The sequence below is a fragment of the Lissotriton helveticus genome, chromosome 8 (genome assembly GCF_964261635.1).
Source record: "Lissotriton helveticus chromosome 8, aLisHel1.1, whole genome shotgun sequence".
Taxonomy (NCBI): domain Eukaryota; kingdom Metazoa; phylum Chordata; class Amphibia; order Caudata; family Salamandridae; genus Lissotriton; species Lissotriton helveticus.
This window is the reverse complement of record NC_136069.1, coordinates 1,520,331,426-1,520,359,420: the sequence shown is the minus strand read 5'-3', so window position 1 is coordinate 1,520,359,420 and position 27,995 is coordinate 1,520,331,426. Positions and strand designations below refer to the sequence as shown.

Sequence of the window (27,995 nt, the reverse complement as noted above, 5' to 3'; positions counted from 1 at the left end):
GTGGGGCCGTTAGTGAAGATGAGGCAAGCTAATGCCCAGAGTTGCCGAGTGTGAACGCTGATCAGAGTGGGCACCGAGGCGAGAGAATTATCGAGTCCGCTGACCCTGGTCCAGAAACCTGCCGCGCCGGGAATCGAACCCTGGTCCCGGGCCGTCCTCTGCTCTCGGGTCTGCCGCCTCTAACCAGTGAGCCACACTACTTCACCAACAGCAACAGTGATGCTAAATAGTCCTGGTTTAGCCATGCAGAGCATCATGTCACTGCATGAACGACGGCCAGCAGAGCTGCACCAACGAAGGGGTCACCGATGAGGCAGGACACGTGAATTGACTTTGGAGGCCATCATGAATGAATGAATCAGCATTTCTAGAGCGCGTGGCTACACGGGGGCATCCCAGAGCTGAGAACAGTCCAATCACGAACTCCGAGCAGTGCTTAGGGGAACAAAAAGGTTTTTATGAGTTTTCGAAAGGTCAGATAATTTATCTCAAGACGAATATGGAGAGGGAGGAGGATCCACAACCTAGCGATGTGATAGGAAAAGAGACGTCCTCCACTTCATGATCGTTTGATTTTTGGGAATGCCACCAGATGTTTACTATCTGACCGCAAGGCCCTATTACCACACTACAACAGTGAATCCAGATGATCGCGATGGCTAAGGCCATCTGCCAACTAGTTGTCGGTTGGTGAGATCTTGTTGGGTGCATTCCTGGTTGTGATATTGGTAGGTGCTAAGAACTTCACAACTTCATGAATGGAGATCCCAGCGTTGAGTATTTCCTTTGCAGATGAAAGGGTAAAAGGCGTGATCTCAGGGCTATAGTAGCACTACTTCCATTTTACCTACACTCAAGCACAGCCAGTTGCATCACATGCGTTGTTCAGGTGAGTCAGGCAGCCCAGGACAACGCAGAGGTCAACTGGTTCTAAAAGCCACACGGTACTGAATGCAGAGAAATGCCAACCAGCAGATGGGTGCTTGGCCACACATCTGTACCGCTGGTTTTCTTCAATGCAGCACAGCACAAGATGGCGTAGATTAGCAGAGCAGTGTGTGACCGTTTAACCGGAAGTGTGAAAAGCATGGCCATAGAAAGAGGACATAGAAAACCGTGAGCAGGAGCAAAATAAAGACCCTCAAGGAGCAGGGTCGCCTTACGAGTTTCCTAACGATTGAATAAATCCGTGCAGGACATTTAATCTCACAAGGAAGAGGCCTGGGATGCCTCGCTTGCGAGGGCGAGCACCAGAGTGGTGCAACAGCTGAGAATCCGTGCACTTCGTCGCGCATTAGGCGCACAAGAAGTTGGGCGCTAATTGACCTCCAGGGTCTACCAGGATTCACTGGTGTTAATCCAAGCATTAGATACTGTGGGATGTGTGCTCAGCTGTCTCTGCACAGAGGAGTGCGGCTTATGGAAAGGGTAGAGGGGGCAGAGGGATTTGCTGTACGGCTGCGGTGACGACTGGCGGGCCTAGTGTTGGCACGTCTCGCGTTATCACAGGGTTAACACGGTTCTATTTACTGCATCCCATGCATACAAGGACCAGCCACATGCTTTTCTTTGTGTCTGTTGACTGCCAGCAAGGAGGAACTGTTCAGAACATCTCAAGGACAAATAGGTGTCACAAAACAAAGGCGAACAAATACTCGGCACAACACAGCAAATGAACAAACATGAGTTCTCATGAGGTCTCATGTTCCTAAGCCTGCTAGACACCTCCCCAACCTACACTCGAAGCCCTACAGCTCCGTTATCATCAAACTAATGGGTCTCTTTCCAAACCATAGGGTATAGAAGATAGGGGTTTTTATCTGGGTCCTTGTGGCACTTTCCCCATAGTACTTTTAAAAGGGGGAGTGAGGAGGGGGAGCACTACTTGCATGCATGCCAATTTATTTATTTATTTGAAAGTTTAATAGAGCGCGAACAAGACCCTTGCGGATATCAGAGCGCTTTACAATCAATGATGAAAAATTATACAACAAAATAGAAACAGGTAGATCAAGTATACAAAGCATTACGTGGAAAGTAAATCAAAACAAAAACAGGTAGATTAACTCCTTCGCTGCGGCGGCAATTCCGCCGCCGCGCAAGGGGGCGGGGGGGGGGGCCGAGCGGCGCTTGCATGCTCGTGACGGAGCCGCTCTGTATTGAGCACAGCTTAACCGATGCTCATGACGGAGCGGCTCCGTCATGAGCATGGAAGGAGTTAAGCATAAATAACATTGTGCAATAGACCCGATTCAGGTGGGAGGTTCCCTATTTTGGAGCACAAAAAAGAAAAGCTATGCTTCTCAGTCTAGCAGAAGTAGGCAGAATCTGGGCATTTTAAAAACTGTAGCTTCTGTTCAGGTTGGCAGCCTTGATTGCTCGTCCGCTTCCTTCCTCATAAATGGGGTGCATTTGTTCAGCAGTCGGCAGTATCACTCCATGGCTACTGCTCATGGCATCAATTCCCATTCTTGCACGGCATGAAAACACTTCCCATGTAGACTAAAAACACAACAACCACCATTCCAGCCCCACGCCCCAGAAGGTGTAGATCAGTGGTTCCCAAACTTTTGACTCCTGAGGACCCCCACTGAATCACTACTGGAAGCCGGGGACCCCCAAGCAATTTGTACGATTTCAATAAAAAAAATTAAAACAGTAATTCGCAAAAAATACACAAACAAGTACACACCATACAAATACTCGCATTACTAAAGCTTTTATTATTTACAGTGTGTGTTAATTTGGTAATGCGAAGATCTGACCGTCGCCACATTGGTTTTACACTCCCTTCAGTGCTCTTTGGGCAAGATAATCCACAAGTTCATGCATATAAACTGACTGCCAATGTATTTGTTTTAAAAAAATGGGTGGCACTCGGGGACACCACCACATCACTCGGGGACACCACCACATCACTCTGGGACACCACCACATCACTGGGGGACACCACCACATCACTGGGGGACACCACCACATCACTGGGGCACACCACCACAATACTCTGGGGCACACCACCACATCACTCTGGGGGACACCACCACATCACTCTGGGGGACACCACCACATCACTCTGGGGGACACCACCACATCACTCTGGGGGACACCACCACATCACTCTGGGGGACACCACCACATCACTCTGGGGGACACCACCACATCACTCTGGGGGACACCACCACATCACTGGGGGACACCACCACATCACTGGGGGACACCACCACATCACTGGGGCACACCACCACATCACTGGGGGACACCACCACATCACTGGGGCACACCACCACATCACTGGGGGACACCACCACATCACTGGGGGACACCACCACATCACTCTGGGGGACACCACCACATCACTCTGGGGGACACCACCACATCACTCAGCCCAACTACATCAGCACTCAGCACCACGACAGCACTGTCCTTTCTTGCTACCAACAAGCATTGCCATAGCCAATAGGACTCGCATTAGGAAAGTGTAAGCTATTGGCTTTGTGAATAACAATGCTATTAATTTATATATCTTCACAGCCAACACATATTAAAAAAATGTGTCATTTACAATACCAATAGCTCACACTTTCCTAATGCGAGACCTATTGCATTGTAAATGCTTGTTTAAATGATTCTTATGCTGTGTGTGTCAGACTGGCCTGTAGGGAAACCCGCAGATAGAAAGACAGAACTGTGCTCATAGTTGTTGAATGTCACTCCTAATTACAGACTTGATGCTTCTCACCGCGCTCGTGTATTTTCTTCATGATAAACCCACGTGTAAATGTGCAATAATGATCATTAACTAATTTTCTATGGGCACGTTTAGTGTCGCTCCTGGGTACTGCACCGGGGACACTTGGGAGATGTCACGCTTTCCCACGTGTGGTGTGAGCATCTTGTTCCACAGGCTTGCTCTCAGTCCTATTACTGACTGTTGCACTTTTTAAAGAGAGAGAAGGTATGTAAAGCGCTCCTATACCTACCGGTAAAGCTAGCGATATATAACACTTTTAAAATTAAAATAAAATTAGGGCACAGGGAAGTCCCCACAACAACGTTTACAAAAGTGCTATTCTTAACCTCTGACTCTGACTCTCAGCTGGATCAAACTGAGGAATGTGAAGAAAGTGGTTGTTTGTAGAAACTGCTACAGCGCATCAATCCTGAAGCCATGAAATCCTAGGCCTTCGTTATATTAATTTATAGTCAAGTGTGCAGCAGATGAAAGACAAGACGTAAAGGGGAAGGGTCATCAGTAAAGAAGATTGTACCTGGAAATATACAGTCACTACTGGGTATGGTTTAAGAAGCTTTTGCGGTCAGGGAAAGGAAAAGATTAAAATGCATGAATCATTTTAACTTCAGGGCAGTTGTGACAAGTGCACTTATTTACAAATATAATTACTCATCTGGTATGCTGTAGTCCTGAGTGGATGCGCCACAGATTTTGGACTGCTTTCAAATATACCCACACAAACACGCAAACACGCACACACAAATTAAACACTCACATGCAGTTCCAGCCTCCAATGCTCCTCTATCTCGCCATGCAGCTGCTTTCAGGGCAAATGGGGACAGATAGCAAAATGCCCAGGGCCTGGTCACAAACAGAACAGGAAACGCAATAAGGGCAATCACCCTTCAGCTTGCACCTATAGCTGAAGGGTGATTGGCCAGATTTCACTGCTGTCTTGCTGCCCAGGCGCCAGCAACATTCACACCTCTCTACTGTACTGTGCGCCTGGGGGCCAGATTGTATTGCAGTCTTGCTGCCCGGCGCCAAGTACATTCACACCTCATAAGCCTTTTGTTTTTTACCGACGTTAGGCACTCAAGTCCTGCGGACCCCCTGGGAATGTGTCACGCTTTGGGAAACGCTGGTGTAGATTGTTCTCCGCGTGGGTACGTGCTTCAGCACCCAACGTAGACGCATTACGAGCCATACGAATGGCACAATACCATTCCCTTAGCGTGCCTCCACCCCCAAGCTGAGTCTTTGAAGGATAGGAACGAGCTGGGGTTGGCATTGAACGTGCACAGCTTCGCTGCAGCTGCTGAGACACAGCACCGCCTGCGACGCTTTGAAGCTCTACGGGGATCTGAGACACCGATGTCTGGAGCCGAGCGGTGGGACACGGGCTGCATTCATGCAGCAACAGGGCAGAGGCGGCCCAGGCTGGGAGCGGACAAAAGGGGGCCGCCATCTTTGATGGAGTGACTGTCGGGAGGACGGCTGCGAAGGGGGGTGGGGCAGCTCCGGGCAGAACCCTTCAAGGCTCAAATCAAACTCCATTTGTCAGAGAGAGGGGGCATATCAATAATTTATCAAAAGAACCATTTAAGGGGTGGGAGGTAACGACAAATAGCGTGGGTATGATTTACACTAAAGGAGCGGGCAAGGGGCTGAGGGAGACTTTAGTGGAAACTAACACCACCCGCTACACCTGTGTCTTGGAACCCGTAAGAAACATACATTATCTCAAGCAGAATTTGTTTCTAGAAGTCCAAAACAAGGTGGAGTGCCATCTCCTAAAATAAGGAACTTTTGTGATGGACCACTGGCCCTGTGTATTTGTATTGTAATTGCATTTATATAGCACTTACTACCCCTGACGAGGCGTCGAAGCGCTTTTTCGGCGGGTAGCACGCTACTCCGAGACCCATAGAGGAATAGTGTTGAATAAGTATAGTGAAACATGCAAGTACATTTTAAGTGGTGGATAGGTTAGTCAGTTATTTGGATTCAGAAGGATAGCGGAGGGATAGAAGAGGGGGAAAAAGGTTTGCATTTATATAGCGCTTATTACCACTGATTGGGCGTTAAAGCGCTTTTTTGGTGAGTCGCCAGGGACTGGTTTAGTTCCTTGAGCACGGGCCTAGGGCACTTGAGAGGTCTGCCCCATAGAAGGTTTTTGAGGTTTTATTTAATGAGGACCAAGTCAGAGGGTGTGAGAGTTCTACACAACAGATAAAAACAGACTATATTATTTAACAGAAAACCATACAGCTTCTTATGCCTGCACGAACCACTGCAGTATTTTAAAACAATAGAGAAAAAAACACATTGTTCGCCGTTGCATACACCACCAAACCCAAGAGTTTTACTAAAGGGCTGAATAGAAGCAGGAAATGGTCTTCACTGGAAGCTTATGGGCTTTCTGCTTGCTTTTAAATTTGGTTACTTAACTATAAATATATGAATACCAACATTACCGGTGCAGACGGGAGACTCCTAATACCCCCAAACCTGCCACATGTGATGTCATTTGAGTTCTCTAGGTTCATATTTGCCCCAGTTCAATGCAAGGTAATAAGGTATCAGGAAAATTAAGTTTCCTCTTTTTTCTCCAGAACTCTAGATGTTGGCATCTACGTAGTATATACAATGTTTAGCAGGCGTTCAGTATTTCTTTAGATGCTGTACTAAGGGCCCAGCAACAGCTAAATTATATAATATGCACTAAAAAATCTATGTACTAATTTTAGGTGCAATGTGCTCCTATTCACTTAGACTTTAGTTACAGGGTTCAGTCTTTTTAGAATAATATGGATTAGAATATTACATTTTGTAGGCTCCTGGATAATTGTAAAACACCTCTCTCTGTACCAAATAGGTACTTAGCTCCTGTGATGGACCACGCCCCTTCAGTAGCGGGTCCACACTTCTGGAATTTCATTCTCATTTACTTCATTTCAAACAAACAAAAAAAGAATTCAGAGGAAGGAGCTGTGCTTTAAGGAGAGAGTTTACATAAATAGGCATGGTAAATGCCTTTGTGCCATTCTCTCTAATTTTTAGGTCTCGCCCCCCAGATGGCACAAGCGGACTTGTTGCAAAAGATCTTTTGAGGGCTTCACGAAAACGCAGAGTGGGCTCACAGCCCCACCACTGCTCAACATTGGTTGGCTGTATTATCACTTTCCTTTGTTTGCTTCTTATTCGATGGCGTGCCTTCCTATTGTTGTGTTTGTCCCTCCCCCGGAGCACAACCTCTTTGCCATCCTTTTAATAGTCTGACTTGTATCCTCTTTTATTAGCTCACTTTTAGGGAACTATTTTTTTCTGTTTTGTTGAACACACCATGAAACTACATGTATTTCAGCTACCTCCATCGTTTGCTTCGTCACTGCCAAATATCCAACCCCAACTCTTTATTGTTCTCCCCCTAGCGTGCATCTTCCTAACAAAGTGTCTCGCTCCCATGCGTTCCGTGTTGCTCCCACCCTCGTGTGTTCCTCTCCTCCCCGCTCTGTTGCTCCCTCCCTTTTGCGATGGTTTTCCCCTCCTCCCCAGGCTTTATTTTCATTTATTCCTCTACCCACTACTTGTTGCTTTCCCTCCTCCAGCCCTCCCCGACTCCTCCTTTTTCCCGGGGCTTATTTTCATTTTTTATTTATTGGGGGGGAGGGCACGCTGCAAATTGCCACTAGCCCCTTCACTTTACCAAAAAGGGCACTGACACAACTTCAGTTTCATTTTTATTTTAATTTACCATTCCATTTTGGATTGGTAAATAAAAAAAAAGGCACACACGCATGAGTGTGCTTACAAAAGGATATGGCCACCATTAGCGGCCACGTCATCATGGCTTTTTTTTTTGCCTTATTCTATAGAACATTGGCAAAAAAATCTTTTGCTTGTTACTCATGCCTTGAAACTTTTCCACGAGCCACTTGAGGACTCTTCAAGGAAATTAGCACAGCCAATGAAATGCTGAGATTGGTTCAGCCAATCAGAAGGCCTAGAAAAACTGGCATTTACCAGAGTTCTAGTAGATGCTAAACTGGTTAATTTCCCCTTTCCATGAATTACGTGCCCTTGCTTTCAGCTTGGGCTCAGAATTACCATGCGTATAAATGCCAGTAGTTAACGCCCTCAATACAGGGCAATAATGCTTAATTGATCCAATTTTAATACCGTGCATTGATCTTGTTTGCTGTTTCTGCTCCTCATCAACACCTTGCCTCTTCTACTCCTGGCTTGGCCAGCAGCCAGAGGCAGCATGCCAGGAAGGATTCTCATTCTGCCACCCGGCCGTGCCAGCTGCTGCTATGAGCCCTGGCCCGCTTGGCAGATGTTGCGCTGAGCCTCTTGGTTCCTCTTTCTAGCGAACAAATTTTTGGCCTGCATCCTTCGCCTGATATGTGCTGACCCTGGAACACCCCCAGCTCACTATTTTGTTCCACTTATACCAGATTGCTTGAAAATAAATCATCCCTGGCGGGCAGAGGTGAATTCACCAGGCACTGTTCCTGTGAAGTGCTTCTTAATAGAGATTCCTGGAAGTGTAGCCAATGTCATGCGGCGGAAGGTTAATTTATCGCGCCTACAGCTCCGCGCTGTATTCTTCTATTATGGCTCCTGGACTGTAATTCAGGGCATCACAAAGGACATAAAAGGAGCCATTAGAGGCACACATCTACTTCATAATGTTTTTTCTATTTTTTATCTTGTCATTGTGACATCGAACAATGGTGTTTACCATTATTTATAGGAAATGATCTTTCAAGGTCTCAGCGCAACAGTCTAATAAATGCAGAAACTGTTTGCCATCTTAGTCCCTTCCCAGGCACATCCACCCCCCCAACACCCCACGTAGGGGGAGGGGCGGGCTTTCAGAGTTATTCTTGATAGGAAGGGGGGATGCTGCTATGGGGATTGCATTATGCCTCCACTTTTACGAAAACAACAGGGAGTCTTTCGACTTATGACCAGGAAATGTCATGATGGAAATGGAACAACAAGTGATCATTAGAATTTGCATTTATCAGGAAGCATTTCAGACTGCCGCCAGGGCTCTCCAACATGGCGGCGCACTGCACGTGGGCTGCACGCGGGCTGCCATTAAGGCCCGCTAATGGAATCCTGTGATTGAGCACAACTCAGCAGCGGTTTAGCAGCAAAATGAGTGGGTATGTATGTGGTGTGCATGTGAAGATGGTAGAAGTAGAACCTGAATGTTGCTGTTCATGGCGGTGACGTCAGACTGCTAGAAGTCGCTCCGTACAGAAATAACGTCAAAGCTGCGGAGTAAGCTAGAAAGAATAATTGAGCTGTGCATGCAAACTGCACATGTATTAAGTTCAAAACAGCAACAGAATTCTTATTGTTCACAGTGCCTAAAAATGTAGAAAATGAAGTGCCAGGGCCCTCATCAGGGGCTACTGCTGCTTGCACCATACATTGCCCATATCAGCTCAGCCAGTGACATTACCAGTACAGCTACCAGTCATCAATGTCCTATAAATGTGACCATTCAGAATATTCCAGGCCCTCAAAGCTATAAGAAGGGCTTGTGTGGCAGTTATTAGTCATTTTAATGTATATGAAATAAACAACCACCTGCTTTTGTGCTGATCTCTAAATTAAACAAACAGCGCCACCAGGTGGCAGACTGTCATAAGTGTCAGTGCTGCCATTTAAGTGCCGGTGTCGAGCCCCAGAAACCACCGTCTCAAATTAAGCACGGATTGCTCATGATGTGCCGACTGGGCACACATCTCCTCTGTTCAGATTTAGGGAAGGAGTTCCTGATGAAGGTCTCTAATATGAAAATGATTTAGACTCAACAATGTTTCAAAGCCACAAAAAACTGAAGCGGCGTCCTTGTGATCCTAATCCATGTATCTAAATGTTATAAAAGAATAAGATATCAAATATCATGGGCGAAATATACTGAGGGACAAAATATTGAAAGTTAAGGGCATATAGGGATGTATTAATTTACTATTTGTAACTCCACATCTATGTACCTGGACACTATAATTCTTGTCAAGGTACATAGAAGTGGAGTTAGGTATAGAAACTCTCGACATACTTCAATATTTTGATCCCCAATATTCCGTTTACGATATTAGTGGGCCACAATATTCAGGGTTCACACCGTTGATGCCATTAGCGTGTATTTGGACTGCTTTCTTTAACCATTTTATCTACAAGGAGAATGGGTTGAGTTTTTTACATTTTACTTCACTACTCCTTACTTTTGCAGCCAAATTACATTTCTGCTCGGATCTTTGGGTTGGTAAACGTGGTCTTGTCATTTGCTTTTAAACCGAACGCGGCGCTGCCGTGCTCGTGACGAGCTCAGCTCGTCATGCTGCACAGTGGAGCTGTGCTCATGACAAGCTGAGCTCGTCACGACTCCGCCCACCCCCATAGAACGCCCGCACAGGAGGGGAATGAGCCCCGCGTGGGAGGGCCGCGGCTGTTATGACGAGCTGAGGTCGTCATGAGCACATCTCCACTGTACGTCATGAGCGTTGAAGGGGTTAGACATATGTTTTTGTCCACAACTGGCAGTCAGGAGCTGACGGACAGGCGCTGGGTGGCACAGGACATGCATCAGAAGATTCATTCAAGGGCACACACAGCCTTGATACAAAGAGCATCTCCAACAAGCCATATGATCCTGATTTTATTTTTGGGCGCAGGAATCCGCAGGGTAAGGAACAGTCATGGAGATGCTGACTTCTGATCAGTATTTAAAACTATTCATGGCTCATCTGCATTTATGTTATTTGTTTCTCGGCAATGCATCAGACTGGTGGTATTTTTCTTTTCGCCCAAACATTTTTCTGGCGTGCAAAATGGGGGCAAATAATTGTCTCATGTTCTTGATGCTGTAGAGGTTTAGGTATCGCTATTTCTGAGTAAAACATTGAAATATGAGATTGTTCCTTGAGTTCTCTTTCAAAATGGCCTCCTGGAACATGGATCCTTATCCGACATATTTAAAACACCTTTTTTTTAAGGCGCTGTCTACCCGCACACTGCCTGCGTTACTGGTGATCCGCCCATCAGCCGAACACCATTGTAAAGTATAATGCCTACATCGCCTAAAACCATCCAGATTCTCTTGCTCATATACTCTGAGATGACCGGCTAGTGACCAGTCCAGGGAAAAAACCTCCAAACTGGACTGTTGTTATACGCAACAGCTCGAATATGAACGTGGGCACTTTTAAGCCTTCAAATAACTGAACGACACATGTCGAACTGTGTAGCGTGTCTGTCTGACACATCGTGAAAAGAAATAAACATCGGCAAAGCCAACAAGTCTCACTTTTCATAAACATGCAGTGTCAATGCGAACAGTATGTTTCTTTAACACCTTGCGTGCGGCACCGATTCCGCCCCTGTGCTGGACATTCCAGAACAGGGCGCGGTCGTGACGGAACCGTTCCGTCATCAGCACAGCTCAGCCGTGACTGATGACGGAACGGTTCCGTCACAAGCATCGAAGGGGTTAAGGGGAAGCGTTTGGTAGTAGTTAGGCGAATTTGCGTGATCTGCTCCAGGCTGTTCTAAAAAGAAAATGACATGATGAAGCAACCTCCTAGGCTACAACCACCCTAAAAGAAGAGTGGCATTAAAGGAGCCAGAAAATGCAAATGAAGCTTGCAGTGCAAGTGGTGACCTTAAAAGGTCTAAGCAGCACAATATAGCAGTGTGTGTGCGTAGGTCACTCCTTTATGAACAAAACTGTAATTCCAACAATCTGTTATCAAGACATCAAAGTAATTAGAATTAAATTGAAAAGGTGGTTAGCAAATAAGCTTAGCCTTCTGTAAAAATAACATGCACTTCTAAAGTACTAAAAGCCACAAGCCAGCAATTAAAATGTCATCGTGCCAGAAAAGTAAGTCTGTGGAAGGACTCTTACTGAAATACAAGTTACATGCCCTGTTGATTCTGCAATTTAACAAAAGAACTAATTGAGCATCATTACCAACAGAAACACAGATGGGACAGAGGAACAACCCACACAATTCCAAGCCCTAAATGGACAGCAGTTAAAGCAACAGAGAAACCAGGAAACCCCCTGAAAGCCAATAGCTGAAGTGGGCTGAACCAAAGCCCAATCTCTCTGTACAAGCTACACCTGCTCCATGAATTGTTAACATGAGGTATCCTTAACAGTTAAACTAGTCTACAGTACAACCTAAAGACAATGTACGTTTTGTTTATGAGCATGAGAAGGCACTTGGAAGAGTTTTACCTCAAATATACATATGAAATTTGATAATGTGTCAAAATATAGACCGTTTTTAGGTCGAGCTGGAGTTAGCATCCAAAGGATGCGTCCAGCTGGAGACCTAATGTTGCCCGTCTCGGGGGAAGGAAGGACAAGAGGGTGTTACGAGCTTGAAAGCCCATACTCCCAGCAAGTCAGCCTAACGCGCATGCATGCACACACACACACACACACACACACTTACACACACACACACTTACACACACACTTACACACACACACTTACACACACACTTACACACACACACACACACTTACACACACACACACACACACACACACACACACACACACACACACACACACACACACACACACACACACACACACACACACACACACACACACACACACACACACACACACACACACACACACACACACACACACACACACACACACACACACACACACACACACACACACACACACACACACACACACACACACACACACACACACACACACACACACACACACACACACACACACACACACACACACACACACACACACACACACACACACACAGTCATGCGGGGCTTTGACAGGCAGCGCCGTGGTTCTATCTCTCTTCGAGTCTCTGCCACCGTTATTCCTGGGAGGCGGTTGCACTACCTCTCATTCGTATATTCGGCGAATGCCACAAATCGAATTGGTGGTGAGTGCTTAGATAACGTCTACGTTTTTATTTAATAAAATTAGTACGAGTTTATGCGAGGTGGCAATCTGGATATGCTTCCCAAATACCCTCCAAGCGACCCCCTCCCCTCCAGGCCTCCATGGTAAACACAGATCTCCGCAGCAGGCGCTGCACCTCCTGAGCTACCTGGGCGGGACGAGGCCCGCCCCCTGCAGCCTGGAGCAGGTGCTGTCGCCGGGAGCGCTCGGCTCGCTGCAGACACCGGTGCACAATGGGCCTGTCCAGGCCGGGGCTCTTTGAAAAGAAACCTCGAGGCGCTCTGGAGGTCGGACGGAGCCGGGGCAGGGTAGGGGGGCAGTCGTGGAGGGGTAAGAAGCCCTCATGGCGACGGCCTCCTTTTTATCTCCCTTCCCTCTTTGTCCGAGTGTGACACATGAATGCGCGGCCCGCGGCCTGGCGGCGCCGCCACCGCACCGGCGCTTGGCGGAGATAATCCGGCGGTAATCTAAGCCGCCTCTCTCGGGGGGCGGTGCTGCGGACGCCCCCCATGCTGCTACCGCGGGGCCGGAGACTAGAGCCTCGTCTCCGGCAGTTTAGCGCCCACCTAGGGTCACTCACCGGCCGCCGGGGTCGCAGGTGTACACCATGGATACGAAGCAAAGGCAGCAGATGTGGCGTAACGGCCAGAGCTGCCGACCCTGGCGCTGGGAACCAGGTTCGAGTCATGGCTTCGGCTCAACAAACTTCCTGTGATTCTGGGCAAATCACTTCATCTCCCTGTGCCCACCGAAAATGAACGTGTCCTCGCGTAAGGTAACCGGTGCTCATGTAAAGCGCTCCACTACCGACGAGACGTTTTAAGGGAAGGGCAAAGTGTGCAATTGCCCAGGGCCCCCGCAGTCCAAGGGCCCCCTGAGAAACTGAACTTTGGTAAAAATTTAACATAATTTTATATTGTTTAGAATGTGGACTTGAATTAGTAGGAAATGGTTAATAAAGAACGCATTTGTTCCATATAGGGGCCCCCAAACAAATGTTTGCCCAGGGCCCCCAAAATTCTTAAGCTGGCACAGACTACTGTCCGGTCGAGTTCCCGCTATATAAAACTGCAGAAATAAAATACAACTCAGGAGAGTAGTTGCCAGCCCCTGCATTGGGCAGTAAACAAGAGCGATAATTGGGGTGCAGAGCCCCAGTGCCACTGCACTTGCTGCATTAATATTAGCAAGAGCTCTGATCATGAGTTGGCCGACCGAAAAATCTTTTGTTTGTGACACAGTATTTCCCCCCCCCAGACGGTGGACACGCGAGCAGATGGGTGGGGTGGCGGTGATCAGCTCGTCATGAGCATGGGAGCGCTGTGCGCGCCTCCCTCTCCCCCAGCACAGCGGGGGAATTACCCCTGCAGCGAAGGGGCTAAGCTATTAGCATTGTAGATGTTTAAAAACAAAAACATAAATAAAAGGCATTGCCATTTACAATGCCAATAGCTCTAACTTTAATAATGCGAGAACTATTGCATTGCAAATGCTTGTTATTAACAGTTTCAGTTCATGCCAATAAGGCAGTACAAACATTTCCTATTCATACAAAATGTCAAGTTCAAATACAACATTCTGTTTTCAAAAAAGCACCAAAGCATCCTAAAACATATTTCTTATTACACTAAATTCTTGCACCTTTTTTGTAATAGAATTATATAGCTCACCAACCTCAATTATCATTCAAACTAGGAGCAATTCTTTTCAGAATAAAACAAGCAGCAGCAATAAGCCAATAAAAACACCACTATAATCTGTCCAGCTCCCAGTACAAACTGGGATGCTCTTTCATAAAAACATTTTCTCAAAAATAGTTCATTGGTCGTGAGCTTATACAGAGAAAATATTGTTATTGTCCAAAAACCCAATCCTTTTGTGTAAAAATAGAGCAATATTAGTGCAAAACACAAGTATTCTACTGCATTGTGCAAACAGGCAATGTAAACATTTGCATTATACAAAATATGGCTCCTTTTATAAAGAATAAAATCATGGCGGTATAGCATACATTTATGTTTATGCAAATATACAATAATGGTTAAAATATATAAACTGGTCTTGTGTTTAGACAGAACCAATATTATCAGTGTGCAAAGATAGATGCTTCATTTTGTGTAAAATTAGAGCAATCATAGAGCAAAATACAGTAAAATCAATGGGGAATGCAAAAGACTATTCCTCTTATAATGAATAAAAGCTCTGCAGTGTAGCATACACTTTTGTAAATATGCCATTATAACTAAAAGGGACCCAAAATCTTCATGTTACCCAATGGGTCCTACTTCCATGTATACACAGACCTCTGTGTTCCCATTCAATATCTCTAATACTGTGGGTCACTCCACTATATTGATCATTAACAACAGACAGGAACTTCTCCATCGCATAGCACAATGGTATATTTTCGCACCTTGAGATTACTCTCATCAAATCTCCTGTACAACGTACCTGTAACATTCTGAAAGTTGGTAACAACAATTTTTTTCTACTGTTATCGAAACATGTAACAACTATAAGTGCAAAAAGGACAATGATGCATTTTGGCAAAAGGGACACTTAACGCTTTCATCCCCTACCTGCCTTGCCAAGTTTCATTTTATGAGGGCTGGGACCTGCCCCAGTCTAACCGTCTAGGTCCATCTCCTTATGTAAACACATTTTATGTTCCGCAAATAAGGCTGAATATGCCCCCATAACTTGTCTCTTTTAGGCGAGACACGTTCTCTCTCTTACACACATCTTCTATATCGCTCCTTCTGGAGGCCTCTTTTGCTAAGAGCAGTAATGTTTATTTCTGCTGCCCTAGTGACACTCATTGGAGTTCTACACCTATTGGACTGTACAGGGAGCCCTTAATTTCAGGTTAGCTGCCCAGTGACCAGCATACTTCTCCTGCAGCAGATATTTTACTATTTGCATGAAGGAGTCCTCTTCAGCTCTCAAGAGACTGAACCAATAATTAGGAGCCGCTGTTTGTATTTAAATATATACTAGATATATACTATATATATATATATATGTCGTCTTGTAATGGTCGGTGGCACGATTGGTCATGGTCAGGTGGATGTAGTGGTCAGCCACTGTAATGGAGGCCAAAGTAGTGACATACATCCTCAGACTAGGCATGAACTACAATGAAATTTATGGATGAGGAAGCATGCACTGTAGGGAGCAGGGCAGTGAATTATTTCCAAGTTGGGGGGCTGAACGATGGCACGACGCGAACAGGATTAAACCGTCTGCAACGCAAGCAGCCAGGCCATACATGAAAAGAAGGTGTTTGCAGTCAAGGGCTTGTTTTACAGCCACACCGCTGTGATATAAAAACAGAGCAGCAAAGATTTTGCACCACAAACATGATGATCGTGATGCCTCGGTCACATATACTGTTCTGTAACAGACACAAGTCTGAGGCTTGAAAAATCCGCCCATACTATATGCGGATTGTGATCGTCTTTCTGGGGGGTTGCGTTACTTGGTCATGCACAATCAAGAGCTGCACATGCAACTGATGAGAATGTAAAATGGCGTCTTTTCCCATCAGGTCACGTAACCAGTCTGAGTAGAAGCTTGATGCTGGCAGGGACTCTAGAGTAGGGTGACCAGGCGTCCTGGATTTGCCCAGACAGTCCCGGTTTTTCACCAGCTGTCCCGGCAGATTTCAGGGAATGTAGCTCCTGTCCCGGTTTTTAGAGAGGGTCAACTGAAAACGGCAGGAGGTGCTTTTTAATGTTTACAAAGCAGGGAACGTTATCAGTTGTTTCAAGAAAAATTATCAGGCAAGCTACTGGGCTTAAAAAAATTGCTCTTTATGTATGTTCTAACTGCCTAATCTGTAATTCTCTGCTGAGGAGCGCTGACATTCTTGAAGTAAAATTGTAGTCCTTCTTCTATTTCCTTGAAATGTCCCGGATTTTGGCTTTAAAATTCTGGTCACCCTACTCTAGAGGTAAGTTTGGCGTTCCCGGAGGCTCCTAGCGTTTCAGAGTGCATAAAAAGAGTACAGGTTGCAATTCCCAGTGGCATATCTGCCCCAAAACGGTATTGGCAGGTATGCAAAGCCCTATTCTTCTTTACTGTGTGTTTATTTGCAATTCAGCAAGAAGAACATTGCTAGGCTTAAGGGAACGAGCCTTGCCCTGTGACGCGAGCTAGAATGGCATAGAGTGCATAAAGCACGCGCTCGCCGTGTTTAAGTTGAACTTCAATATCTTCACACGAGCGTTAGGAGTCAAATCAGGGGCAGCAACATGCATCACAATAACAGCACAACTCTGGTCATCGTGCACAACACAGAAACATTTTTCAAGTGTCACAGTAAAGACCAACCCCCTTCCGGCCAGTACTACCAACAGAGCCGCATCCATACTACCCATGCACTCAAGCACTCTGGCGTCTCATCGGTGGTCTGCAGCAATACATACATGAAACTGCAATATTAATACTACCGGAATATAACTCAGTGTTGACAGACGGAGCAATGCACCCGATTAAACAACAGGAGCGGTTACTGTCTCAGTTTCAGTGCAACACACCTTGGAGAGGAGCTTTCTTGGACATACAGCACAGCTGAAATTTCTTAATCTTATTGTAAACTATATATGAAAATTGAATTCACAAAACTCAAATTTGTCAACTAGCATTATGAGGTCCTGGGTGAAGGCTTGCATGATGCATAGATGTGTTTACATCCCTATTTTCCAATGATCCCTTACATCTCAAACAACATCGGATAGTTTATATTGAAATAGTGTGCGAAGACTTTTTAAACTGATGAGTGAAATAAACTACGTTAGACACACCAAAATATTTGAATTTTCCAAAATATTTAAATTTGAATACAAAACAGTTGTGTCGGTTCCACTTAGATATTAAATATGGGAACTTACCGATGGTTGTGGTAAGGAACGACACGAGCTCCGCCTCTTTCCCGTCATTGTAGAAGGCCAGGTGCCATATTCCAGAGTCCAAGTACTGGATGAACCCCGTCTCATGGCTGGTCAATGGTGCAATGCCCCGATGAAGCCGCTGGGGTCCTTCCAGGTTCCTGGCCTCTTGTGCCAGCAGCCTCCTTCCATCAAGGAGCTCCACAAAGTCAAACTGCGCAGAAGGAATATCACCAGAACTTCAAATGAGAACTCAAAGATGTCACAGACACAGAGATTGGCCATTTGTTTTGGCACGAGGTCAAGACACATCCACTCAAATATGTCTACACAAGCAAAGGATCTTTGTAAACATGCAATCTGCCTGCCTGCCCATGCCTTTCTAGCCATTCTTTTTAGTAATAGTAAAAGTTAGCATTAGCAATTGATAGGATAAATTCAGAAGACGGACATCTTTCAAGACTTTCATTCTACAAAAATATAAATTAACAAAAATAACACCTCTGGCATGCTTTTATTAATTTACATTAGAAGCCTTTGGTAAATCTAAAAATTCTTAATACTTTTATCTCAAGTTGTGGCCCAACTTTCCATTATAGGCTGCTATCTTTCAACAGTCCATGTCACCCACAATACCCCATCAGAAAATTGCTGATAAAGGCATCCCTCTTGCAACCCTCACTCTACAGCCAAGAGAAAGAAATAGAGACTAAAATACTCCTGTGGGCTGATCCAAGATGTGCATGACAATGTCTGTAGCCTATAGCTGAAGGTTCCTGAGCCAAGTGAGCCAATGGCCGAAGGAGGCTGGACCAGTGCCCAGAGTACAGAATACAATATGTTCGGCATGAATGGTGGAAGAGTAATTACACATCAAACCTAAAAATAGAGGTTCAAGACTTCTGCTTTCCAAATACACAGGATTCAAGCAGATGGCTAGATTGAAAGACATGTCAGCCCTAAGGGAAAAACCCTTGATCTTAAAAAACATACATGCAAACAAAAACATAGGCAATAAACACAAAGGGCGTGAATATGAGTTTGGTGGACGGTTACTCCATCACGAACGTGACGGATATTCAATCCGCAGTATTACGAGTTCCATTATATCCAATGGAACAAAATGGAACTTGAAATATGGCAGACAGGCTATCCATCACATTTGTGATCTAGTAACCCATCCGCCAAACTCGTAATCAGGGCCAAAGTGCTCAGTGGGTGTGTACCTGTGCATACGTCATAGTACAACAAGTGCTAATTGGCCTAGACAAAAGCAGGCTCAATCATTGACAGAACAGCGTAGTGGGGAAAATGGAGACGATTCGTTCTGCAAAGGAGAAGTCTTACCTGCGTATGTGAAGGGGGAAGGCCTCTTCGTCCATAGATCCCAACCAGGGCCGCCTTTCCAAGAGACACATTGAACTTCAGGTGCACAGGGTGGTCTATGAAGACTTGCGATCGCCAGAATATGCCGGGAGGGATCTTCTGCGTGCTCCGCCTCCCGACATCGAGTTCTCCTGAGTCGATGAAACTGTCGTCGGGGAAGAAACTACTGGGTTTACCTACCAAACAGGAAAACAAGCTTCGATTAGCCTGTATGTCAGGAGGTACCGGTTCAATACATTGGAATTGAGAGGCAACTTTTCTGCCTACCGTGCCGTCTTATGATTGTAGTAAAAGCGTGCTCCACTACCTGCTCGGAACCGGTCACTCAAGGTGGTCTAGAAGATGTTGTGAAGGTCAAAGAGATAAAATGGCAGCTGGCGGGGTTGGAGTATGCAGTAAACAGGGAGGTAAAGGCTTGATTTGGATTGATTGACATAGCGCAGGGAAGTAAACTACATTTTCATCAGGTGCGGCTCCTCCGTAATGGCGGAGAAGCGCTGCCCCACAGCCTGTGCCAGCAGATGAGACATTTTTATTGATCATTTTTATTTTTTATTTTTTATTTATTTATTTTTTTTTTTGCAGAGTTTTATATAGCGCGAACTAGAACCGAACCGAATCAGTTATCAGAGCGCTTTACATAGCACTAGTAACGTTACATGAGGACACACTTTCATTTTTTTTAGGCACGGGGAGATTAAGTGATTAGCCCAGAATCACAGGGGGTTTTTGGCATCGTTACCGAGACTCTATATAGGGGGGGGTAGACTGCACTCATAATGCACGTGTGCTTGGCCGGCTGCTCTAGGATGGCCAAACACACATGCCCACTTAGTTTACTCCAACCCACCTTTGTTACACAGCAGAGTTGGAGAAAAGGCACAGGCTCCAATGCACCGTTCGAGCGGCAAACAGGGCCGCTCAGATCAATCCAGGAACTGCTCTGGATTGGGTGTGGAGTCTGTGCCTTGAGGGTCCATCCCCTTCCGGCCCAACAGAGACCAGAAGAGCAGAGAGGCGGCCAGGAGCGGAGAAGCATTTAAGTTTTATTTTTTTTCCTTATTTTATTTCAACCCCCGCCCCCCCAAACCCTGTCCTCCCCCGCGGCCGCCCTAACAGGGGTCCAGGTGCTAAAAGGCTGTTGCTCACATGTTGCTGTGCATTAACATCTGCCACTTACCCTTCCTGCATTATGCGTTTTTATCAGAATTACAAGCCAGGCAATTAACAACAGTTAATGACTTCTGCAGATGGTGGAATGCACCATTAACGCCCTGGTGAGAGGACAGCAATGCTTTCTTACAACAGCAACCTACAATGAATTGAACTGTTTTTGTTCCCTAATGACTTGAGTAAGGCCTTTTTGGTTTTAAGTAGGTGTAGTCTGGGGAACTTCGAATACCATTTGGTAGGTTTTGCACATTTTCGGTGAAACCCCTACTGAGAAGTGTCTAACTGTAGAACAAGCCAGGTAATTAAAAACACAATTCTACACCACATGGTCACTTGCCAAGTGGCCCGGCTTTCAATGAACGCACCCATGGCCTTAAGGCAAGCCTTGAAAATATAAACAGAGCAGTGAAATATTACAAAATGAGTCCTGCTGACGCCTGTCACTTCCTGTAATTAGGTACACTTTGAGGTGAAAGGTATATTTTACTGCTGCTGGTCAGATTCCAAGTTTTGCTCGGATAGTTTGAGGGTCTGCAGCAAGCCAGATGGTCTATCAAGGCATTTCGTCGTCTCAACAGCAGCGCGAATGCAGCCATGCTTTAATCGCTGGCCCTCACACCAGCGCTCTGTACAACAAGAAACCTTTTGACAGAAAAATGAGGCACACGCCTTTCAAAACAACAAACCTTCTAGGAGGAATCAGCAGGGAGAGGAACCTCCTTTCTAATGGATCCATTGGTCGATGAGAGGCCAAGGGGATCCATTTTCTAGTGCTTGAAAATAAAACCGGGGTTTCTCTCCACCGCCATTGAACCATGACTGCCAATTACAATTTAGACTTGCTACAGCTGTAAATCCATTTACTGGTATTTTAGATTTTTTTTGTGTCTTAACTTTTGGATTGCAGGCTGGCTCACAGATTTAGAAATATGGTATGAAAAGCTTCATGCCTTTTCAGAGCCCAACACCTCCAGCCCCAGGCCACCCTGGGTTACAAAGAAGGTCTATCCTGATACATCTAATACTTTTTTCGTCCCTACTTTTGACACCCTGTCTTTTTTTTACTCCCATCAAGATGCTGCACTAACGAGTCCTAAACAATAAAAAAAACTGACAGCTGTCATTCACTTTATCGTCACTTCTGTGTGCCAGCTGTTCCTGATAACACCCACTGTAATGGTTACATCTTCGCATAGGAGTCTGAAAGATCCATTTTATAAAACATCTGAACAAATCAGTCAATTACCATAAACGACATAAAATATCAAAATGCGTTCGTTTCAGAATTGCTCTTGCCTTTCCATTTTGATCAGAACAGGTTATGGAAACGGGAAGTTTGCATTAAAAACAGATATGAAATATACTCGCAGAAAAACACACTGACAGGTAACGCAAACAGAACACAAAGATGGTGACACACGTGAAAACATTTGGCTTAGTACCACAAATGCTCAGAACATCGGAAGAGAAGCAGGTGAAGTGAGAAGGCTGTTCATGAGAGTGGAACATGGAGGGCATGAGGTAAGAAGAGATGAAACTATTAACACCTGCTGGTCAGGCAGAGCAGAACAAGATGGCCGACTTCCAGGGTTGGTACCTACCCGACTGGCGGGATAGGCTGCGTCTGGTACAGTAATGGACACTGAAGAAATACTAGGATAGAGATATAGTAAAAAGAAATGGAAAAAGGCCACAGCACGGTTGGACCACACTGTTTATGGTGTGATACGCTGGGTAGAGCTAATCGGTCTGGTGCGAGATGGAAGTGCGACGCATCGGAGATTATCCCTAACAATAGGCCACAGCTAAGAGCCAATCGGCAACCAATGGTACATGGTGTTGTAGGTACAACAAGGCCCCTGATCAGTTAGGTAAATACCTGTAAGTGGAAATATCATCTATAGAAAAAAAAGAAGCTGAATCCCGTCCGGGCCCTGCGTTACTTCTGCGGCCCCTTCGCGCATAAGATCCAGGAACAGATGCTTCACCATCAAGACAGTGATGAGCGCACTCTCCTTGAAGCCATGTTCATTGGCCAGGACCCTCTCTTTTCCTACTGATGCAGCTTTATGATGCGGTCACCTTTGGATGCGCAATATCCTTGCCTATAATGCCAAAAGCTTCTCTATGGGGATGAAGGAAGAGGGTGTGTGTTGTAGCCAGGCGGCATGCAGCCCGTGTTCATCTCTAAAGTAGCAGAATCAACTTTGGGCCTCAAAAACATAAGCAAAAGGTCGCAGTAAACATGCAGACGGGCAGAATTTGGTGCTCAAAATTATTTAAAAAGCATGAAGGTTATGTACGCGCTCTACTGAACCTCCTACTGCTCATTCCGCATTTCAGCAAACTTTGACTATGCGCACAGGAACACCATGCACCAGGCTAGATCTAGATGTAACCATACAGCACCACAAATTGCTTTACTTTGCATTGGAATGCTTGTGGAAATGTAGGAGGCAATACTGGACGCTACTCACTTGGGGGAAGGTAACACATAAAAATGATCAATGGAATGCTCCGAACAGAGAGACCTTGGATAACCCTTGTGCAGTGGGATTTATATTTTCAAGTCATCGAGAAGTGTGCATCGTGTCTATTGAACACCATTGGCGACCACCTTGGGCCATTATTCTGAAAACACTGTATGTTTGGCCTTAATCAAACTGGTCTATAAAGCCGACTTAAAGGTTCAGGTTTGACCAGTGTACTATCAAAGTATATTATTTGACCAAATATGAACTATGTATCCAATTGTAATAATTCTATCTGAAACAGGTTTTTCCAGAGGTTTGGTACCATCAGATGCAGGGCCAAGCATCAGGTTTATTTTTATTTAATTGTAAAAGATGATGTATTATTTTTCTGTAGTTGAATGTAGAGAACAGTGAAAGGCGTGAAGTAGTCTGCACATAAAAACTATAGGCCTAGCAAGGTATAGTTCACCTAATGTGGGTGGCGAGATATGCTCAGTCTAATATGCAAAGAGTCGAATAATTAGAACACTGGTAGCGTATGGAATTTGGACTATATGTCCATAAGTTGGAGAGAAACGATTCTGTTGAGATTTCTTGATAGCTAAATGCATTTTAAAGAAACGAGAAAAGGGTAGAAATCATAGAATATGGTGACGAGAGGTAGAGGCAAAAAGCAAGAGCGAATATGAGACAGATGGGGTCGGGGATTGCAGCTAGAAAGATTACCAATCTTTTTATCATGCAGCATAATTTTTGTATGTAAGGGCATAAGGCAATATACTTAATATAGGCGCTCGAGAGAATCTGCAACCTAGTGAGGAGGGTCAAATGTAGCACTCATTTCTAAAAAGGGTATCTGAAGCATACATTAGTAGGGCGGCCATGTTTACATGAACATATGGACAAATAAGGGACATGAACATTGGCATTGTGCACTAAAGCATGTTCTGCTTTTGCCCAAATTAAAGCAATGTGGAATGAAAGCATCCTGTGCCTTTTAAATCAGAACCAAAAATATAAATTGTAATTAACGGCATTTCCCACAGTATAGCAAAGAAATTCCATCTGACAATAAAGCTGCTGCAAATTTGCACACCCGTGCTCAAATCCCACTTTGACTTTCTTTTCAAATTTTTATTTTTTCTGGGGGTGCTCAATGTAAATGTCCCGTGTGATTCTGAGCAGCCTAGCACAGCCAATTTAATTGCATTATTCTTAGAAATCTCAGCAATTTTTCTTTCCAATCAAGGATTCACCGAGTTGATAAATGAGATGGACGATCTGGAGTAATAAGAAGCAACTAATCAAAAATGCCCTTGGATTTCCTGGGCTGACATTGTCCTACCGATGGAGGCGTTTTCACGCGTCCGCTTCCAGGGGCGGGCGTACGCGGAACTCCTCGTCACCAATTTAAAAGCTGGGGACATTATGAAAGGAAATAATACTTATGCATTACATTTTCACGATGCAGGAGTTGTTTACAGGATTGAATGAGAGCTTCTTGGACCCCCGCCAACTTGCCAGATAATTAAAAAATAGGCACTTTACTCTGCAATTGTGAAACACATACCCTAGGGCAGGCAGAACAAATAGGACTTGAGTCTTTTTTTTCTTTTAATTGTTAAGCAATAACAGCTTGTGATAGAGGCCAGTCTCTTCAGAATGTGACATACTGTTCAACAGGAACATGTTTAGGTTATGTATGAATTGTAGCATGTCGTGTAATACATCACAGTTGAATGTTTGTGCACAAATATTCAGGGAAAGCAGGGTATTGGTTGGCTGGACTCACATTCTTGAGAAGCTGGTTGAGTTGATGTTTAAGGCAAAAGATGCATCTTTACATTCATAGTTTGGGTGTTAGTTATTTTTGGTCCTCACTGGTCAATTAAATTCTCAATAAATCCTCTCTCATTCCCAATTAGGTTATCATATTTCAGGGCAATTGTCAGTTATAAGAGGCTGCCATTGCTTTTTCTTTCTCTCCGCCGTTTTTGGCTTTCTGCTAGGTTCTGCCTTGGGTCCTGTTTGAACTTATCATTTGTTGGTTCGATTATTTGTGTTATATTTTACCTAGTTGGTACATTCCTCTTCCCCCTCCTGTCCTGACCCAGTTGGAATGAGCCCAGGGCATTCTCGCCTGAAGGTTCTACAGCAGACTGGAACCTGTGATGGTGTTTTGATGTGAATAAAGACTCTTACAACTTCTCTACTGTGTCTTTGGCACTTTTATAGCACACAATGAGTACATTTTGTGTGTCAGACCTACCGTGTTATGATGATCATAGGGAACTACTTCTTTAGTTCTTTCTACACCTTATGTACATTTTAAAAGTTTTTCTTTGTGCCCGCATTGCAAGCAAACATCTAGAAAGGTGACAACATTAAATACATCTAAATCAACTCTCACTGGTATTAGAATACAGGAAGAAAATTGGCGGGATGGGGGGTCCAAGTCTATAAAAAAATAAGATGGTATTTTATGTTAAGATGCATAACAACAGTCACATAACTTGCTTTAAAAAAGTTGTGGCGGGTGTAAATAAAACAGAGTAAATTGAATGACCTACTCATTTTATGTAGCATCTTTTTTACTTCTAGTCCTCCAGCCTTCCAGCCAGTCTGCTTAAAACATGAGTGAAAATATTGGCATCTAATGGGTGGTGTAGGACGCTGTACCACATCTACAGAGCATTGAGGGTGAAGACGCGTGCACAAGTCTTCCTGGTACCTGGCCTTATAAGTCTCCTGTGAACAACTGTTAATCTACAAAACTGAACACTGCCTTAATAAAGGGGATGAGTTCTTGTAAACAGAGGGCCTTAGTTTTTTAAGAGCATAGACAATGCTATGACTATATAACCTCTGATTCTTACAGTAACCATCCCACCATTCCCGTGTCAAAAGATTGGAAAGGAGTAATGGACGACAGGATGACAATTCACGAGCACGAGTGGCTGTCCTGGAGATAACTTCAACAAGCACAGCAAAGAAAGAGTGACCACGTTATAAGAGACCATTTAATTGGTGCTAGGTGGTTTTAATGTCTGCTTTCAATTGAGTTTCCCCACAAGGAGCTTGCAAAATGTCCGGGCCCTCTTTGTCCCAGAATATTAGACCTTTACCTATCCGATCACTCACTCTTTGGAGTTCTCTAGGCCAGGAAAGGGACTGAACCGTAACTGATTCTAAGCCCTTCCATTAAGAAGTGAAAGTGTACATACACCACCCTGATCAATTCTCTAGCTTTTGGGGCTGATCTTCAGTTCTTACTGAACATGACTCGTTGTATAAAAAATACCAGCCACAACTATGTAGGATGCTGGACTTTGTTAACCTAAAAGAGTCTACGCATTTGGATGCCGTTTGGCAAATTTATTAAGGGAGTGACAAGTAAACCAAGGGATTTCTTAATACAAGTAATGTTTTCATCAACATTCAGGTCCACTTATTGTCCTGCCATGGTCTTATGGTTGAGACATAAATTGTGATAAAATGCCATTTACTGAACATGAATTTTAAGGGTCAAGGACTGATCACGAACAGGCAGATTACAAGAGTTTATATAATTTCTTACAAGCCTCTGCACTATGTACTTTCTATTGTCCATAAAACATGACACAAAGAGAGCAGTTCATCAATGGCATGTATTATTAGGCTGTTCACAACACACAGAATACATAAGATACAGTGAATTAAACTGACATATATCACTTGAAGACTAAGGAAATTCACAGTGTTCACATACAGACATGAGAACATAGAAAATACATGTAGTCAAATGTCCACACTAGTGAAGTTCAAAGTATCCTTGTACTGTTTATTTTCTATGCTTGTAGGATAGCTGACAGAACACAGAATATTCACGTTGACGTTTCGACCCTCCGATTGCTTGTAATGGTAAAAACATCTTAGTGGGTCTTCCTCAGGACTAAAGAGCCAAAGGGACAGCTTCCAGTGAGAAAATCTAGGACCACCAATTTTGCATCCTAAGGAATATCATCCATGTATATTCAATGCCATCCTGGTCCCCAGCCGGGGTACACAAGGTGAGTAAAATGGGGTAAGAATTGCCCCAAACTCCTTAGCCTTGCATGCACACCACCCTTTCAAATGAATTCATGGTGAATGTGACGGGAAGCATATCAAAGTCAGCAGCTATCAGCTTGCTTAATGGCTTCTTCAGGTGTGAAGGGCATGTCAGAATTGTGACAACCGACAGGACCACTTGTAGTTCATAACTATACACCCAGGTTCTGAGGGGCACACGGCAACCCCAGTATACTTGATGGTCTTTTGGTTGGGTATCTGAAAGAACTCAGGAGGGTAATAGTCATCTATCATTACAGCACTCTTGTGATAAAGTGTCATTGAATGATGCAGAGATACCATCAATCTTGAATGAGAACTATCCTGATCCAATTGGAAGAAGCTTCCCACCTGCTGTTCCTCAAAGGCACATGATCGTATGTTTATGAAAAAAAGCTAAAAAAAAAAAGTATAGAACAAAGATTTTTTTTGCCTTTATGTTCATATCAAGTGATTACTGATGGTTGGTATTAGGTCCAAAGAGAGAAAAGCTTTATCGTTAGAACAGAATTCCATTACACCACAGCTACAACTATACACAGAAGAAAGGACAAGATGGTGGAAGGATGTACACGTCATAGAAGAAAGGACAAGATGGTGGAAGGATGCACACGCCATAGAAGAAAGGACAAGATGGTGGAAGGATGCACACGTCAGATGGAGAGAATGAAAACTAGGTGTTCTAAGATGAAGAGTGAGGACAGATGGCTCATGGGGTACCAGACAAGATGTCCGGGAACCAGAATTGGACACAGAGGACTCACAACATGGACAACACTGCATACCTTCGCTGGTTCCTTTGCCTTTCCTGTCCGGTAACTCTAACCCTGTGCCCCCCGAGGGGTATAAGGTGACATCCGTTGGCACTGGCCAACTGCTGGCTCGGTCTTCCGTGATCTCAAACATCTGTGAATCCGTCGGCTGTAGGTGCCAGTTTAGGCCAAACAGGTGCATGGCTGCAGTGAGCAATGAGAAAAGTCACCTTTTTCTGCAGGGGCGCTGCATCAAAACTGCAGGAGCTTTCTGTGCACCCTCAATTTACTTCTTAACTCTGCCAGCGACATCAGTGCAAACAACCACCCCATGGTACCAATATGCCAGGATTGTCAACAACATACATATCAATGACGTGTTTGGACGTATACCCCTCTGAAGACCGTTAAAGCTAGATTAGAACTACTGGAGGACGTCAAGCACAATACAAACAGCATATTCAACATGAGAACAACAGAAATACCATCAATCTGTGAAACAACCGCAGCAAAATT

The 27,995-nt window shown here is 44.7% G+C and overlaps 1 protein-coding gene across 1 annotated transcript in view; it reads right to left on the bottom strand.

Annotated features, from left to right (window-relative positions):
* Positions 1–27,995, bottom strand: part of TENM4 (teneurin transmembrane protein 4) — an 873,376-nt gene that overhangs the window by 255,009 nt on the left and 590,372 nt on the right. The window contains exons 8-10 of the mRNA XM_078658490.1: positions 27,513–27,683; positions 18,953–19,167; positions 17,609–17,819 (exon numbers count right to left, since the gene is read on the bottom strand). Coding sequence (XP_078514616.1) covers positions 17,609–17,819; positions 18,953–19,167; positions 27,513–27,683 — 597 coding nt within the window. The remainder of the gene's footprint in view (positions 1–17,608; positions 17,820–18,952; positions 19,168–27,512; positions 27,684–27,995) is intronic.